This window comes from Dioscorea cayenensis, unplaced genomic scaffold (assembly GCF_009730915.1).
Source record: "Dioscorea cayenensis subsp. rotundata cultivar TDr96_F1 unplaced genomic scaffold, TDr96_F1_v2_PseudoChromosome.rev07_lg8_w22 25.fasta BLBR01000432.1, whole genome shotgun sequence".
NCBI lineage: Eukaryota > Viridiplantae > Streptophyta > Magnoliopsida > Dioscoreales > Dioscoreaceae > Dioscorea > Dioscorea cayenensis.
The window spans coordinates 184,100-203,183 of NW_024086823.1; the positions used below are offsets into that span (position 1 = coordinate 184,100).

General features: G+C 37.9%; 2 protein-coding genes across 2 annotated transcripts; both read left to right on the forward strand.

Moving 5' to 3' along the window:
• The first annotated feature begins 2,071 nt into the window (after positions 1–2,071).
• On the forward strand, positions 2,072–4,513 carry LOC120254376 (pentatricopeptide repeat-containing protein At3g53700, chloroplastic-like). The gene has a single exon (XM_039262481.1). The coding sequence runs from the start codon at positions 2,149–2,151 to the stop codon at positions 3,694–3,696; it is 1,548 nt and encodes a 515-aa protein (XP_039118415.1). The 5' UTR covers positions 2,072–2,148; the 3' UTR covers positions 3,697–4,513.
• Positions 4,514–15,949: 11,436 nt separating this feature from the next.
• Positions 15,950–16,480, forward strand: LOC120254384. Its single transcript, XM_039262488.1, has one exon. The coding sequence runs from the start codon at positions 15,950–15,952 to the stop codon at positions 16,478–16,480; it is 531 nt and encodes a 176-aa protein (XP_039118422.1).
• The last annotated feature ends 2,604 nt before the right edge of the window (positions 16,481–19,084 follow it).

The window sequence follows — 19,084 nt, forward strand, 5'->3', positions numbered from 1 at the left end:
CTCGAGGAAAGACTCCCATTTGTTCGTGTGGATCTTTAAAGATTTTTTTTTACTTAAGAATTTTTTATTCAAATATCTTCGACTTCATCAAGAGGGGACGCAAGAGTTGATGATCTTCAACATATTCTTCATTCACTCAAGAGAGTCTCAAGAGGTAGTGAGGAAACTCTCGAAGAGAGCTCTCTACCACTACATTGGCCTCAACATGAGATTCATAGTCTCCATATTTTTCTTTCACTCAAGAGAGTCTCAAGAGGTAGTGAGGAAACTCTCGAAGAGAGCTCTCTACCATTACATCGGGCCTCAACATGAGTTTGTGGAAGTGGGCTCGCAAATTCGTAATAATATCCCCGAACCTTCACTAAAATTTCATTTTATTTTTGTTTTTTTATTTTTTTGTTTTTTTATTTTTTTGCCATCTTTTGTATTTTAACCCCTCTCCCGTGGCATTTTTGCATATTACCCCTTTGAATTCCTAGCATCTAAGGATTTATGCGACTAGGCCTGTAACTTTTTCACTTTTTTTATTTGATCAGATTTGTAAATAAACCCTAAAACTCATCTTTTCTCATTTTTTTTGATTTTTTGCAAATAAATCCAAGACTTCACAGTTTTTTGCATTTTTGTGCCAATTTTGCAAATAAGTCCAAAAAAATTTCAACGTTCATATTTTTTTGCAATTTTCACATAAATCCTCCAATATTTCACTTTTCACATCCTCTAAATCTACTCGTTTTTTTTGTTTGTTTGTGAAGCATAGCACTGGCATCCTCTAATCATGGTTAATAAACACTATATGACAATGGCCTGGCTATTACATGCAAGATGTGGACCATGTCATATTAATGCATACGTATATATGAACATGACTATCCACTAGAAAATAAACATGGATTCATGTGTTTGGGAGTGAAAAGTGGATAGAGAGAGAAATCAAAAAAAAAATATGCTCACATGAACGCATGATACCATGTATGCCTTATATATTTTTTATATATATTTTTTAAAATATATAAAGAACAATAATCATATAAAAGAAACATGCATGTATATAAAGAACCATGATCATATGCAATGATCATATGAAAGGAACATGCATGTCATGATCATATAATAGGCATACGTAAACGAACAAAAGACATTCAATGCAAAGGATTTGAGAATGTATATATATATATATAATTTGATTGTTTGTATCTGCCATGCATCCATGCGTCCATGCATATTAATCCCAGATGATTTCTAAATATCTTACCTCGTTCTTTCTCCACCCAAAGAGTGTGTTTTTTTTTAATCCGTCCCTCGTATTATCTTTCCCTCTTTTTTCTTTTCTTCTGGGATCTCTCTTCTTTTTTACTGTCTCTTCTCACTTTCTCGTTTTTTTTTTTCTCCTCCTTCTCTTTCTTTTCTCCCCTTTTTCTCTTGATTTTTTTCTTTTCGGCTTTTTACCGGTTGTTTTTTTCATGAAATCCGGGATTTTTTTATTTTTATTTTATTATATTCCTGTTTGATTTTTGAATCATCATTATCCTTTTTTTCATAAAAATTTTTTTCACCGATTATATATATATATTAATCCCCTTTTTTATCATTATCTTTTTTTTTCTTGAATAGATATATTTTTCAACATCCGGATATTTTTTTTTATCGAATCATTATTTTATTATTTTTTATCCTCGTTTTTTTTGGATTTATTTACTTATTTATTTAATAAATCCGATTTTTTACTCATGGATTTAAAAACAATCCTTCTCTTCACCAACATTTTAATTTATCCAAATTTAAAATTGGGAGATTATCCGGATTTATCCTTTTCTTATTAATTTAAAACTTAGATTTTTTTTTAAACCATAACTATTTTGTTTGGGGATTAGAATTCGGATTTAAAAAAATCTATATAGACAATGATATAAATTAAAACTTGATAACCAGAAAGTAATAAGTTCAAAACTGAGTGAACTATAAAAAAAAAAAAAAAATTAATCCTAGTTTAGATATTTACTTGCAGCCAACCAAATATCTAGAGATTTACTACTGCCAACCAAACAGTAACTACACTTGGAAACCCTAGCCGCCCCCTCCCTGCCTGCGCTGCTTCGCTTCTTCCTTTCTACCGCCAAAACTCTCTCCTCCTCTCTTCCTGTTGCCATGCCCACCCATAGCGATCACTGCCTCTCCCTCCTTGCCTCCCTCCACCGCCGTGGCTTGCCCTCTGTCGCCCTCTCCGTTCGTTATGCCTCCTCATCAGGCCTAGGCCTCCCCGTGGACCCTGCCCGCCTCCTCCGCCGTGGCTTTCCCTCTGTCGCCCTATACGTCCGCTATGCCTCCTCATCAGGCCTAGGCCTCCCTGTGGACCCTGCCCGCCTCCTCCGCCGTGGCTTTCCCTCTGAAGTCCTCTCCGTCCGCTATACCTCTTCGTCTATCTCCGACCCATTCCTTCTTGACTCAATGATCCTATGCTACTGCGAGCTCCGAGACCTTCCCCGGGCCCAATTCCTTTTTGATTCCATCATAAAGCTCGGAACTTTGCCCAGTTTAGCCTCATACGGCGCGTTACTTCGGCTATTGTGTGTCAAAGAGCAGTTGTCGCACGCTCTGTCACTGTTTTTCTGCATGGGGGGATATGGTGTTCTCCCGCCCGAGTCCTCTTATCACGTTTTGATTCCTCGGTTGTGCTCCAAGGGTTACCTGAATGAAGCATGCTTCCTGTTTGATGTAATGCTTGCTGATGGCATCCGACCTTCTCTCTCTTTGTTGAAGTCTTTGGCCTATGGGTTTTGCAAAGGGCAGAGAATGTTGGAAGCCGAGCGAGTTTGTAGGCTCATGAAGTCGCATGGGTTCTTTTTGGATCGTAGCTTGTGCGCGGCGATGATTCATGGGTACTGCAGGGAAAGAAGGATAAATTTGGCTTATGATCTTTTTAAGGAATTGATTGTCTGTGAACCAGATGTATACTTGTTTAATACAATGATCTATGAGCTCTTGAAGTTTAATGTTGTTGATGGGGGTTGGGAGTTGTTCCGTGCAATGGTGAGATGTGGCCTCAAGCCAAATGTGGTTACTTTTAATATGATGATCAGCCGGTACTGCAAAAACTCTAATGTGGATTTTGCTTTGAGGCTTCTTGACACAATGAAGAGTTATGGTTTGACCCCAAATCTGCATCACTATACTGCAGTGATGACCGCACTTTGCAAGGCGAAGAGATTCGAGGAGGTGGATAAGTTGTTTGATTGTGCGACAGAATTATTTAACCAGATGAATAGGGATGGATGCATTGCTGATAATGTTACTTTTGATACACTTATTAAAGGTTATTCTATTGCTGAAAGAGGGATGGAGGCATTATCTCTTTTTCCCGTGATGCGAAAGAGAGGGTTTTTCCCTAGCAAATTTTCTTGTCATAGATTACTTGACTGCTTTTGTCAAAGTCATGCTAGCGATCTTGCATTTAGGCTATTTGAGGAAATGGTCTCACATGGCTATACACCACAGCATGATAAATATAACAAATTGCTCCTCATGCTCTTGGAAGAGGAAAGTTTGCAGGCTGCTTACAAAACCTTCGACATGATGCTTAAGAGAGGAAAAACTCCAGATAATGAGACAAAGAAACAGCTGCTCAATATTTGTTATAAGCATGGAGAATATGATCTGGCTTTTAAGATTGACAAAAATATACCAGTATATGAGTGAGTAAGGGGTTGTTTGGATTGGCTTTTAAAAAAAGTGCTTTTTTTTAATTTTGTAGAAGCACTTTTAGAATAAGTTAAGTGCTTATGCATATTTTTCGTTTGGATGTATTAGTTTCAGAAACACTTCTGTAGTTGTAAAAATGTTTGAATGTTTATTTAAAAATTACTTTTACAGCAAAAAATTACTAAAATACCTTTTTACTAGATTGACTGAGGGCATTTTAGTAAATACACTTAACCAAATAACTTATCAAAAACAGTTTATTTCCATAAGCTAGTCTTTGGCAGCTTATAAAATAAACTGTATTTGAGCTTATTTCACAGCTTGAGCTTATTCAAAAAAACCCATCCAAACACAATATAAAATCTCATAAGCACTTAACTTATAAAATAAGTGCTTTTGGGTCAGCTATAAGCTGATCCAAACAACACCTAATGCTTTCTGTAACTCAAAAATTCAGTTGTTGATGGATGATGCATGCCAGTCCCTCAGATAAATTCTCCTCTCTGGGCAGGTAAATATTTCTTTTTCTTTAATTTGCATGCCTTCCTGGAACTGGAAGCCATATAAATAGAAATATCCTTTTGATGAGTTTACTATTCCTAATGAAGCATATATGTTTTACTTGAAGGGTTCTGCCTGAAGGTTGAGCACCCAGATGCCTCTTTTTTGTGCTATCGGTGGAGAGTCAGGGACTTGACCTCTGTTACTTCAAAAAATCTTATTAAACACTAGCATAGTCTTCAATTCTTAATGCAGGCTACTCAAACAGCATTGTTTTAAGCCAGCTTGTAATAAAGGATTCTGAAATGACAGAATATTTGATTTACATTTCGTAATATACATTCTAGAACTTGGTGCTTTTCAATCACCCTTAGTTGTCATGGTTGCTAAATCAAGTTGCCTATGAACGGCAGATGATAATTATACATTGATTCCTTAATTTTAGTGAATGAGTATTCTATTGTGATGTTCATGCTGTCTTCGCTCAAATTGTCTCTAATGTATGTACTTTGCTGGTTCTTGAAAGACAACATTGGCTGCATGCTAACCTTTGATGGGTCATGGGTGGGTGTTCCTTTTTTGTGAAATTGCGTATGAGATTTATTACTCTTGAAAAGATACTGTGCAGCCTATGGCCTCAAACAAGTAATAGCATCATTGGTGCACACATCAATTTATTTCCTATTGCAGAGGTTGCAGGTTGCAAAGAATTTTGCCCTTTGTCAATCAAATTGATCAGATACGGCTTTCCTTATGTCTTGTTTACAACCAATAGTGAATAACTTGCTCTTTTATGCTTGCTTGGTTCTCCCTACATTTTATCCATCAAACCTGTTAGTGTTTTTTAGGGGAAAAAAAACTATTATCATGTTAATTGTGGAATATGTACTTAATAGTGCAATGATGCATGCACAAGTAGTGGTAACAAACAAATCATATGCTCCAAATATGAAATATGTATAAACAAAATCAGAACTGCTTTTTTCTAAAGCCGACAAACATGATTCCATTTTCATTAATGCTCCATTGAATTGATCATTTAAAATATTCCATGTGGTTTCGAAATGGGTTTTTTATTTTTCATTGGACTGTTGTTGGGCTCATCTTGATGATGTCTATCCTTTAAGGTTCCAATATTTTATAATGCTTTCTCAATTGGACAAATTTCTTTTAAAACGATAATGATACGTAACCACTAAACTTTCTGCGTTGTCTTTCTAACCAATCCCATACATCATCCATGGGTTTCTGATCACCAATTTATGCTTTTAAACTAAAATGCTGGGGTAACCTTTTGTTGAGTTGCTCTCCTGACCCCAAATCTAATGATTCTCCAATCAATTCGCCTTCATCAACAATATACACCAGGTTATTATTTGCATATATATATATATATATATTAGCCTGTGTTATCTATGAATGTCATTATATTTTAAAAAATATATTTATTTATATTTTTAATTGTTTTGTTATTTGGAAATAGTATTAATAATTGATGGTTTAATTATCACGACATACTACTTGCTTGTCAATTTTTTTTTCTTTATTTTCCAATTTGTTTTGATATAGAGAATGATTTCTTTTATTCTAAGATATTAATTTGTATAAATTTTTAAAATATTTTTTTAAGATGATCAACATCATAATAATTTTGTTTTCCATAGATAATAGAAAAGGAACCTCTTCTTTTTTTTTTTATTGTGGTGAAGGTGGTTTGATGAACGGGTCATGGCCATTCTTATTAACATAGCACTTACCGATGAACTGATCGATAAAAGTGTCAGTGTGGGTTTTTTTTTAATGATGTGGTATATTTATGCACGCATACTCATATAGCATTGCATATTCATGTAAGTGCTATGTTAATAAGAATGACGTGGTGAAAGCGGGACATCCATAGTTAAAATAAACATTATTTTTCACTAGATATGCTCAAACAAAAAAGATTGTATACTCAATAAGAAATAGTGGAAATTGCCAAAAAAATTCTCTAAGTTTGCAATATTGCCAAAAACAACCCGTTAGTTTTGCAATCCCTAAAAACTCCTTCCTTTTAAACTTTATATTTTTCAAACCCCCAAAGCATGTAACGGATGTCAACGGAGTGATTTTCAAATTTTATGGATGAAAATGCCCTTGCATGGGGAGTCATGGCTGCAGCCATTTCAGCGGTTTGAGAGGAAGTGGGGGGGTTTTTCCGTAGGGTAACCCCAAGAGACGAATTTACTGGAGCCGTTACTTGTTTTTCTCAACTCGCGTCTTCAGCTTTTCCATTTCCGAAGCTGTCTCCGAAGTTGTCTCTACCGGCGAACCTCTGTAATTGCAGCTTTTCCCTTTCCACCGGTATCTCAAAGGAGAAGTCCCGCGCAAGTAGTTGGCATTTCATCAGTTTGCAATCTAAGCTATTGAGTATCGTTTTATGTTAACTGTTTTGTTACAAAGAAAGATTTTTCGGTTTTGTTTTGTGCTCCTATTTTTGTTGGAAGATATTGAAGTCTGCAGGGGGATTTCTCGGCTGGGGTTTTGTTAGTCTGCAGGGCAATTTCTCGGCTAGGGTTTTGTTTTGTTTTGCATTTTCGTCTGTATACACTATCAAAATAGTTTTTTTGTTTGTTATGATTTGTGTAATATTTATAATGTACATTTCCCCTTTCGTTTGATATGGTTGCAGTTTTACAAATGAGGTTTACGTTTAAGAAATGAGATGTTACAGTTTAAATTTTGTTGTCTCTGTTTAAGTATTGTCGTCTCTGTTTAATAAACTGGGTCTCTGTTTAACAATTGATAACTCTTTTTAATAACTGAGAGGTTACCGTTTAAAACCTTATACTTACGCTTAAACATTTGTGAATACTGCATGCTGAATGTGTTGTTATTGTCGCAGGTTTGTGATTATGGCGGTCAACCTAGTTAATGGGCGATGCTATTTGACACCGGTAGTGGAGACCTTAGCTGAATTGAAAGATAACATGACCCCTCGACACTGGGAGATCATCCGAAGGACACCGTTTGCAGCATTCACTGAGCTGGAAGCTATATACCAAGAGAGGGCCCTTCTTGATTCTCTATTGCAAAGGTACGATGGCCGCACCAATAAATTCAGGATCGGGGAAAGCCTGCTGAGTTTCAGGCCTCAAGATGTGACCCTCGTTCTTGGTCTGCGTTGCGATGGCGATGCAGTTGTCTTTCAGAAGAAGAAAACCCGCTCAGCGTTCAAAGGGAGGTATTTATCAAAAACCTACGAGAGACACAGAGACTCCATCAAGAGCACTCTTGTGCAACTTGTTCGACAGAGGGGAGAAGAAGATGATTTTGTCAAACTCCTGATGGTGTACCTCATGGGTACAGTCCTCTTCCCAAATACATCATGCTCGGTTCTGAATTGGATCGTTGATTATATCGATGATCTACCCGCCATGGGGCGATAAGCATGGGCGCAGACGACGCACAAGTGGCTTATGGAGGACATTCTACAAGCAGCCGCTCAAGTGCAAGATAGATGCGCCGGGAAGAAGACCAACACAAGGTATATTAAGGGTTGCTCGGTCGCGCTTAACTTCTGGTTTTACGAGCTGACCGGAACGGGGAAGAAAGTCTATTTCGGCAAGATCCCAAGGATGCTGTGCTACGGTGAAAGTACTTACTGAAAACAAGCGACGGTAGAAACCAGCTTGTCATCGCTCGAAGGAAAAGAGGTAATAAATCATGGACAATGTTTAACAGAAGTCTTTAATGTTTAAACATATTATTTAGCATTTAACTTTATTATTTACAGTTTAAAATTTATTCATAAAGGTTTAAATAATTTGTTTTCCGTTTAAATATATTCTATAATGTTTAAATATATAAAAACTCTGTTTAAATATAGTTTTTATAGTTTAAAATGAATGATTTCGCTGAAATTGCTTGGTTTACATATGTTTAGTTTACTGAGTTAGTTCCGGTGAATGCTGAAGAAGAAATATTTATTGGGGCCAACCGATGGATGGATGCTATTGCTCCGGAACCACTTGCTCGAAGGCAGGATGAGAGGGCAGTCTCTATCATGCGCACTCGACCCCGTTCTCCTACTTCCAGCCCACAACGCGCACGCATTCCTCGACGCTGGAGAAACCCTCCCTTACCCCGCCAGATTGCAACAACTCCCCTACCATGACAATGACAGTCCCCCCGATTGTGGCAGCCCCCCGACCATGGCAGCCCCTCCGACCGTGGCAGTCCCACCGACGACATTAGGCGAAGATGTCACTGCAACTCTTATGCAGGCGTGCCAGATATTGATGACCGAATTTTCTTGGCTTGTCGCTCGGGTTGAGGCACTGGAAGGACGTTCACAATCGACTGCACCGTCTCTCCAAAGAAATGAAGCACCCGGGACGAACGAGGCGTCGGAATTGGACGACAACGACATCATCTTGGTGGCCATTCCAAGACGACCACATTCGAAGAGACTTGCGAAAAAGAGGAGAACAATACTGCCTCTGTCTCCACCGCTGGCTGACAATGAAACAATAGCAACACCATCGGCGGCTGATGCTGTTACTGAGTCTGTCGCCGTTGATGACATGGCCATGACGGTGGAGGATATCGTAGATGATGTGGCCGTTACCGCGATTGAGAAGATCGTTAACTCTCTTGTTAACAAAATCACCGACTCGGTGGAACCGGCTGCCGAGAGTGCGGCATCAAAGATGGACACAATCCCTGAAGAACAAGAACAAGCTAAGGGTGTGTCTCCCGATGATGCTGTTGCCGTGGCCACGGTTGAGAAGATCGTTGAATTTGTTGCCGTGGCCGTGGCCGACAGTACCGCATCGAAGCAGGACAATGTCGATTGTCTTGTACAAGGGCCGGTCCTTGAGCTTCTTAATCACTCGTGCGCTTACCCATTTTTTGGACGCTTTCGGATGTGCCGCCGAACCTATTCCACCACCGCAAGTGTGTGACGGGTTGATTGTCTTGATTTTGAAAGTATTTTTATTATACTCTTTTGATGCATGAAGGCGCCAATGACAACCATCGGTAGCGCATTCCACAGTCACCCGATGTTTTTCGTTCTTTATGAATTTGAAGTCAAAATTCCGCTTGATTGCAAAATTTTGAAGTACGTCCCTGAAATGTTCAACACCATCAAAATGTTGTCCGATATCCAACGACAACACTTCAGAATGATCTGACGAGGAAGAAAGACATCCCACACCGTCAGGGTCACCATGGGGTTGAACGGGAGCGCTCGCAAAATCTGAATTCCTGCCAACACTTCAGTTAAATGAAAAGATCAATATTTAAGCAGAGAATAGACTGTTTAAGTGATAAAGTAAATATTTAAACATTAAATTAAATAGTTAAACAGTGAACAATTAACTTAAACAAATAGTACAATATTTTAACCAGTGACTGGCATATTTAAACAATAATGAACCTATATAACTGGATCAAATAAAAGAGAAGGAACTTACAATGAGAAAAACTCGTTTTCGTTATGATTCGACAATGGCACACTGTCTGTCTCGACAACAAGATCAACTACAGCGCATTTGAAGATGGAGTGCACGTGACACATCCGCTGGAAGTCAACATCATTTTCTATTGGACAAACCGTTTTATATCCATCGGGTGTGATAAACTTCACCCTGACAAGGGAAACTTCGAGACCCCATCGCTCACATATCTCAGCTAACACCAACTCCCAAGAAGTCTGAGCCGTGAACATTAGCACTCTTCCCTCCCCATTGTATCTAGCAATACCACAAAAACTCTACATAATATATCGGCCGAAAACCAAATCATACAAACCAAATGAAAAGAAGAACAAAAAGAAGAAGAAGAAGAAGAAGATGTAAAGAACAAACAGCAATCAGAAAGGCAAACAAAAAAGTACACAATATATGCATAGAGGTTAGACTAGACGTGATGTGATTTGGCGGTATTTTTTTCCCTCCATTCCAAGGGCAAAAAAGGAAATATATGTCACTGTCGCGAGGAAGGCATATTGTCATCGCTCGAAGGAAAGTTCTCACCTTATCATGAGTCTCTGTTTAAACGTCAAGCTTTTTATGTTTAAACCGATACATATAGTGTTTAAAATAACGGTTAACTGTTTAAATAAATTCTATATCATTTTTAAAAAAAAGCAAACCGTTTAAATATAGTGATTTAACTGTTTTAAAATATATGTTATTGTTTAAATTGAATGCTTTCACTGACATCGCATTGAAGATGGGTACCTCCTGGGTCACTGTTTAAACATCTTTATGTATTTGCTTAAACACCGTTGTCATTGTTTAAAGAGTAAATCGATTATTGTTTAACTTTTTGTTTTGTTTACAATGCCGTTTTTTGTTTCTCAAATTGTTTTTACTATGTCTCTGTTTGTTCACAAGTTATCATAAGTTGACACTCAAATAAGTTTGTTTGTTTAAAAAATTTAAACGTTTAGAATGGAGAATCTAATTAAATATCAGAAGTTCACACTCAAATAAGCTTGTTTCATTTAAAATAAAACATTTACAACAGTTACAACATTTATAACGTCTTCTTCGACCTTGGACACTCGCGAGTCGACCCTCGTTCGTCTATTAAGATTTCGGTTTGACTCACCAAGTATCTGTACATTCGAATGCTCACGGCGGTTGCATAACATGCGCATTAACTTGAACCTGCACAATGTAGAACACAACACATTAAAAAAGGTTAAGCAAACACATTTATAAAAACGTGTATTAATCAATGTGTCATGGTCTGACTTAAGCGAAGATCCTGAGAGTTAAACACAGAAAGTAATATTTGTACACTGACGGAAGGTTGTTAAAGGGTAAGAATAATTCTCAAGTGATAAATATCAACTCCGTCTTAAAGGATGTTTCATGATCTTCCTCCTCTAGAGAATCCTCCACAATCACACAATAAGTGAAATCTTTCTTTTCTTACCCAAGTCGAAATGCCCGCTTAATTGCTTGCCCGTCATCCACCACTGGAGAATCCTCTGCATTCAGGCAATTATGTGGGAATTTCGACTTGGGCAAGAAAAGATAGTTTAACTTGTTGCATGATTACGGCTGATTGATTCTCAAGATGAGGAGGATCGTGAGACATCCTTTAAGATAGATTTGATATTTGAATTTTTGTCTGACTCCAGCGAATATCATACACAAGAAGCAGATGAGGAGGAGGATGAGGATGAGGATGACGAGGAGTGGTTGTCCATGGGAAGGGTTCTTCCTTGTCATATATGGTGTGAAGTCCACAAGCAGGTTGACGCTTCATATCCGAGAAAAAAGGGAAACGCACAGTGGACCGAGATTGACTGATCACAACGAACGGGTGTTCGGATATTTATATTACCGTGCACAAGAATTAATGCCATCATTAATTCTTATGTACGGAATACCATAACCTTGCCACTTGCCACCTGCCAACACTTCAGTTCAAACGAAGAAGATCAATATTTTACGCAGAGACATTTAGAATTTACACGTTAATATGAATAGTTAAACAGGTAAAGACAAATTTAAATGGAGACGACAACTATTAAACAAATATGTAATATATTTAAACAGAGAATAGCAAAGAGTTAAACAATACATAGAGTTAAACAGAAAATATAGCAAAGATGGAGTGCACTTGACCAATTCGATGAAAATCAACTTCATTTTCTGTTGGAGAAACCGATTTATATATTTCGGGTATGATAAACTTCACCCAGACTCGTTTCCTGAAACAAATTTACATCTATCATTACCACAAAAACCCTCCAAAATAAACACCCGCAGAATGGTCAAAATGATAGCAACGAAGAGATTCTCACCGTATTACGAAACCGGCAGAACTGAAGTCGAACAAACCAAATGAGGAGAAATGAGGAGAAGAACAAGATGTAATGCAACTTCTAGGCATTGTCTATCAGAAACCAAGCAGAAAGCCCTTGAAAAGGTTGGACATGATGTGATTTGGCGCTTTTTTTCCCCACCATTTTCAACGGCAAAAATGGGATCTCACAACATGGACCCATTTCAAGTGAACGGTAGGGGGTAAAAGGGAAGTTAAACACTAACGGAAGGGCTGTCCGGGGTGTGTAAAAGTAGGAGGAGGTTTTTGGGAAGTTTTGAAAATAACGATGGGTGAACAGTAATTTTTCCTAAGAAATAATATATCAATAAGAGATGCTCATTAATTGTATAGATATGCTCAAATAAAAAAAACTTGTACACTTAGTAAGAAATAATATATCAATAAGAGATGCTCATTAATTGTATAGGCACCTAGTCTACATTCAAGAGTTTCACACATTGTGCTTGGTGTAAGCAATGGCTTAGCTTCGATACGAGGTAAATTCTTCTGTTTCATGTTTTTTTTAAATAATGATTATAAGGAAATATTAGATATAAAAATCTAATTTATGATACAAAATAAAATATTATAATTAATGAAATTATAATATTGTGTACAAACTTTTTAATAAGAAAATGAATAAAAACCTATGAATGATTTTGATTTTGTAAATGAGTTGTAGAAAAGTCTGCCATATTTATTGTTATGTAATTAAATACTCTTTAACATTTTGTTTTTCTTTTAATTGTTAATTTTTTTAATAGATTTCTTGCTGGGTATTATTTCATGCACTTGTTTTATTTATTTTATAATAAAAATTACATGATGTTATAATTTCATTAATTAATATGCTTATTTATATTTGCCTCTTGTATAAAAAATGGTAAAAAGAAATTAATTAAAAATAAATAAATATTATCGTTCTTCTTAATTTTATTTTTCAATATAAAAAATCCTAGTAAGATGCATTTATTTATAAAATCTTTTTTATTAATAATATTATTTTTATAAATATAGATAAACTACAAACCTCAACCAATAGTGTGGGATAGAATTAATTTTTCAACCTCTCATTTGGCACTTTCCACTCTCTTATGGATAATTAAATTATTTTTTAGTCCCTGAAAGTTTCAAAACTTGCCTAAAAGTCCCTCTGACATTTGAATTTGATAGACAATCCCTCTTTTTTTATTTTGCTGATGGTTTGGTCTCTGGCTGTAACTCCGTCAGTTAATTTCATGCAATATTCCATTTTTGCCCTGCTATTTGGAGGGAAAGCTGGCGCCCAATCTTGTCAACGTTTTGGAAAATAGTACGGTTGTCAGTTTTAACTTTACATGCTTCTTTAACCCAAGTTGCCATCTTCTTCTTCCATCATCCTTTTTGTTGGTTTTTTTTGTTTCCATCTACGCAGGATAGATAGATTTGTCTCTTCCCGGTTGTTCTGGTTTTATTTTGCACTCTTGTACTTTGAATATTTCTTCACTCGGAAGACAATTCATGTGAGCTTCTCCACACTTGTTTTGGTTTTATTTTTTGTGATCATGCAATTGTTGACCATGCTTTCTTCATGCAAGCAGCCAATAGATACCTTTTGCGCAGTTGCTAGGTATAGGGGGAGGGCTGAGTCCTCCAGTTCACAACGCTGACACCTTGAGAGTCAATTCTAGATGAGATATGTCAAAGATGGGGGCTTGACATTGGCACTGTGAAAGTGAAGTTTGTCACACCCGATGCAAACTGAACTATTTGTCCCATTGATTTTGAAATTGACTTCAAGCATATGTGCCAAAAAAATCAAATATTAAATAACGTTGCCGTTGACCTTATTGTTGATGTAGATGCAAATGTTGTAGACATTCCATTGTGTTCTTCACTACCGTCGTAAATATCCTTTCTTTGCTTGATGTGTAGTTATTTTATTTCATTCTTCTGCATTATGTCCATATTCATAAATAATATTTCTTGTATAGTATATAGAGTCGTCACTTATTGTATGCACTTTCTGGTTAATTTCTGGAGATATTATTTACCATTATCTATTTCAACTTATATTTGTCCGTTTCTACTTAAAAATTTCTGTTTTCACTTAACATTAACCGATATCGCTTAAACTCTGCTTAAATGGAAGAGCGCTCGCTTTAGATGCGAGAGGCACGGGGTTCGGTCCCCCTTATCTCCAACCATTATTTTGATTTTATTATTATTATTTTTAATTTTTAATTCCACAAAACTCTTCTTTTTGTGAACATTATATATTTCCGCTTAAATTCCCCGTTTACGTGTAATAATTTATGTTCTCACTTAACTTTATCCGATTTCACTTAAAATTGTTATATTTCGCTTACACTTCTTTGATTTCGCTTACAATTATGCTATTTCTCGTAAAAGTATTTGATTTCGCTTAAACTTGTCTGATTTAACTTAAATTTATCCGATTTCGTTTAAAGTTGTTTGATTGAGCATAAAATGCCATGATTTCACTTAAACTTATCCGATTTATACACTACAATGAATCATTTTCAGAGAGTATGTCGCTCAACAGGGGCACATTTCCACCCCATCAACAACCTATGTGGGTTCTATCCATCCGACTTTCTTCAGAAGATCATGAGATTGTTTCAATGGAAGTCGGTGATAAGTTTTCTGACAGTGAACATTTTAAGATGTTCTTAGGAATTTTGCTATCAAACGCAATTTTAATTTTACATTCATCAAGAATGACAAGCAGAGAGTGACTGTCAAGTGCATGCTGAAGATTGTGAATGGCTTGTCCACGCGTCCATGGAAGGTAACCACGAGACATTTAGGATTAAGACGATGTATCCACCACACACGTGTGGTGGCGGTATTGGCACGTACTCACATCCCAAGGCATCAAAAAAGTGGTTGAGTGCACGTGTCATACAAAAGCTGAAGGACCGTCCCCTGTATAGGCCTATTGACATTCAGCGTGATATGTTGCGAGACCACGGTGTCTATTTATCCTATAAACAAGCTTGGCTGGGGAAAGAGGTCGCCAAGGATGTTCTCCATGGGAGTGAGGTGGCGAGCTATGATTTATTGATGTGCTACGCAAAAAAGGTGTTAGTGACAAACCCTGGTAGCATTGCTATCGTAGAGAATGACGGTCCCTGTTTCAAGCGTGCATTTTTGCAAAGCATGTGTCATTGGTTTCAAGACAGGATGCATGCCACTGCTGTACCTAGATAGAACTCACTTGCTCGGTAAATACGGGGGACACTTTGTTAGGTGCAACGGGAAAAGATGGGAATGATGGTTTCTTTCATGTGGCATTTGCAATCGTAGATAATGAAACGAATGCGAACTAGATGTGGTTCTTGTCAAAGCTTGGAGATACTATATCCGATGATGAATAATATGTGAAACTTATTACCTTTATATCTGATAGGTCTAAGGGCCTTATCAATGATGTCGCGAAGATATTCCCTTCCTCACTGCATGCATATTGTTTGTGCCACTTGGAAGCAAACTTCATGAAAGCAAATGTCAGACTTGGCAAGTCATTGAAAGAAAGGGGCACGCCATCTCCCTATCACAAACATGGTAGACTCGATAAGGTACACACGATTTTGCTTAAATTAATTTGTTCCCGATTAAGTTTCAATGATTTCTCTTAATCTTAATTGTTTCCGCTTAAGTTCAATCGTTTACAATTAAATTATAATTTTTCCGATTAAGTTTTAATGTTTTCGCTTAATTTTAATTGTTATCGCTTAATGTTAAGCTTTCTCTCTTAAGTTACATCGTTTATGATTAAACTATAATATTTCCGATTAAGTTTAAATGATTTCGCTTAAGTTATATCATTTACGATTAAATTATAGTGTTTCCGATTAAGTTTTAATGTTTCCTCTTATTATTCCTTTACTTGTCTTTTGTACAAAGGTTTAAGCTAATGGGCATGTTGTGTCATCGACGTGAACAATCTCACAGATGGGAGAGACGTTTATATCCTGTCATACATCAAAAGATTGAGGAACTTGTTGAAGAGTCTCGCAACCTACTGGTCGGCCGTTCTGACGGTGACCATTTTGAAGTGGTTGACCAGAAGAACTACTGTATCAGTTTAAACTCTCGGACATGCTCATGTCGTAGGTGGCAGGTATATGGCATTACATGCAAACATACATGTGCGGCAATACTGCAGATAGACACAAATATTCATCGATATGTTGATGACTACTTCACAGTGGACTCTTACCGACAAGCATATGCAGAAGCCATATTCCTAGTACCAGATAATGACAAACCAGATGATTTAAACCGTGAACTACTTGTGCACTCTCCAATCACCAAGAAGCTAGTTGGTCGTCCAAGATGGAAGCGTCTAGAGTCACAAGCATCAATCGTTAGCGAATTACGATGTAGCCGTTGCCATGATGCTGGTCATAACCGTAGATCCTGTAATGCATCGATAGCTGATTGACTATATGATGTTATTTACATGTAGCTTGCCACAACAAAAGCAGTATATTTTAATTTTAAGTGAAAACAACTAATTTTAACTAATATGAATGAAGTTTAAGCAGTATGAATTAATTTTAACTAAGAACGATTCTTTTTAAGTAGACAAGCATATATGTGCATGACAAATAACTCTTGCTCAAAGCATCATAGTGATATGCAAATAAGTAAATGTCCAGGACTCAAAATAGAAAAAACGTCAAGTTAATAAGAATGTATTGTATGACATATCCCAACAGTTCTTTGATTCTCCGGAAGTTCGGCGACCACAGGTGATGCCATCCATCAATATGTGAGCCGCAAAACATAGATGCAAGTGCGGAATGTCCGTCTGGGGAAGTTTAAGTTTCTCGCCATCCAGTATTTGTTCAATGAAGTGCATGACATAGACTGAACAATCGACAGTACCCGGCTTTTGCCGCAGGCAATTCCGTTCCTGTCTGAGAGGGTAAGCTTCCGTTGCGTTATCACCAAATTCAATTACTAAACATATGTCGAATAGTTCCCGCTGTCAACAAAACATGCATCGGTCAAGCCAAACGGTGACAAAAATAGAAACAGTTTAAACGAATGAAAATATTATTTACCATGTGGATGGTATCTTGATCATATTTTAGACTGACAACTGAGGAATAATGAATATATTCCTTCTTCGCTTTATCGAGTACGAGGAGATGGAAGTGACCATGAAGTATAACAGGCATTAAGATGATGTCGACATGTGTAAACCGGTGTACGGCATTCGCCATCATGAGCAACAACTCTTCTCCCATGTGCTCTGATGAGGACATCAAAAGAGCAAGTGGTCTTGTGATTGCTGCGCGCACCATGTAAGGGTACGGTTCGCTATTCATCTGTTCTATGATTATCAATATATATCCGTCCATCACATCATCAGCGACCATTTCCTTCCCTTCCAACAGAGAGTAGACACGCGCCCGAGTGGTGTATGACACATCATTCTTCCAGACATAAGTCCTACCGGATCAAAGCACGCAAAATTGAGTGTGAACATTGTAAATTAAGTGGAAATTTTATAACTTAAGTGGAAATATTTATAGTTAAGAGGAAAATATTGAAACTTAAGTGGAAACATTAAAATTTATGCGGAAATATGTAAGTTTAATTAAAAAAGTTTAAAGTTAAGAGGAAAATTTGAAACTTAAGTGGAAACATTAAAACTTATGCGAGAAAATGTAAGTTTAATTAGAATAACTAAAACGTAAGCGTAAGAAATTAAAATTAAGTGTAAACATTAAAACTTAAGTGAAGACAATTAAAAGTAAAAACAGGATGCTTAAATGTCCAACGGAAAGTTTAGAAAGTGGCTGATTGTCAGTTGTTTCGACTTTATTTAATCTCATGAATTCGGCAGGACATTTGTTCCGTGGTAACCTAAAAGTCTGAGTAATTTGTTCGGTCGGTACCACTGCCTGTTCTTCAATTGATGATGTCTCCGGTATTGGTTTTGGGATGACAACTGACACTTCATCAGTAGTGTCAGTTGATGGTTTCGCGCCTATCGACGGAGACAATTTTGGACTTGGGGACTCAGTGTGGATGTCCTCCACCTTCGGTACCTCATGACCAGTTGGTGAGTCAGTGTGGATGTCCTCCATGTTTCCTAACTTCTTATCTGAAGAAGGGGGTAGATTATTTCTCAAGGATGTTAGTGATTCAATTATAGACTCGACGTCGACATTTTTGGCGGCGTCGACTAGTGGTACCACGGGTGGAGATGGCTTCGTCGGTTCGAAGAAGGAAGAAAAGTGGACAAGATGGTGCCGGTCCGGAGTGGGAAGGGATGGGGAAAGATGGCGCGGGTCCGGAGGGGGAGGGGATTGGGGAAGATGGTGCGGGTCCGGAGGGCGAAGAGAGTTGGAATGACCGATCGAGTGCGGAGGAGGAAGTGGGTGCGGACAGCGGCTTGGTTGCTTAGGAGTGAGGGAGTGGGGATGACGGATCGAGTGCGGAGGGGGAAGCAGGTGGGTATGATGAGACGGGTCCGAAGCCGGAAGCGGATGGGGATGGCGCGGCAGGTGCCGATATGGAAGCTGGTGGGGATTGCTTGGCGGGTGCGGAGAGGGAAGGGCGTGGGGATGGTACTGTGGGTCCGGAAGACGAAGTCGATGAAGATGGAATTGAGTTTGTCTTGACTTTGGCCTTTCAGGTAATTTTTGGAGGCCGTTCTTCTGGTCGGCAATCAGCTTGTGAAATCGCAGACCTTGTGGATCGTCTTGTAACTAGCTTGAGAGGAGCATCGTCAGAATCATTAGATGCGGAAAGAGGCAATGGTTGTCTTCGCCTACTGACAACCTTCTTCACTAGACTTCTCTTGGTGGCCGCTTGTTTCGGCGGCAAATCCTTGGTGTCGTTAGCTATCGGTGTGACAATGGAAGGGACACGACCCTCAATTACTTCAACTCTGGTTTGAAGCCCACCAACAGTTTTGGACAACTTCTCAAAACTTTTCAGTAAACATAACCCAATGTCTTCATCAACTACCCCCCTTGGTGGATTAACCGAAACATAACCACGTCAACCCCGACGTGGTGGGCTCCTCGGT

What these genes read in the sequence shown, in the direction of transcription:
- LOC120254376 (XM_039262481.1), top strand. Translation starts at nt 2,149, where the DNA reads ATGCCCACCCATAGCGATCACTGCCTCTCCCTCCTTGCCTCCCTCCAC.
- LOC120254384 (XM_039262488.1), top strand. Translation starts at nt 15,950, where the DNA reads ATGGGCATGTTGTGTCATCGACGTGAACAATCTCACAGATGGGAGAGA.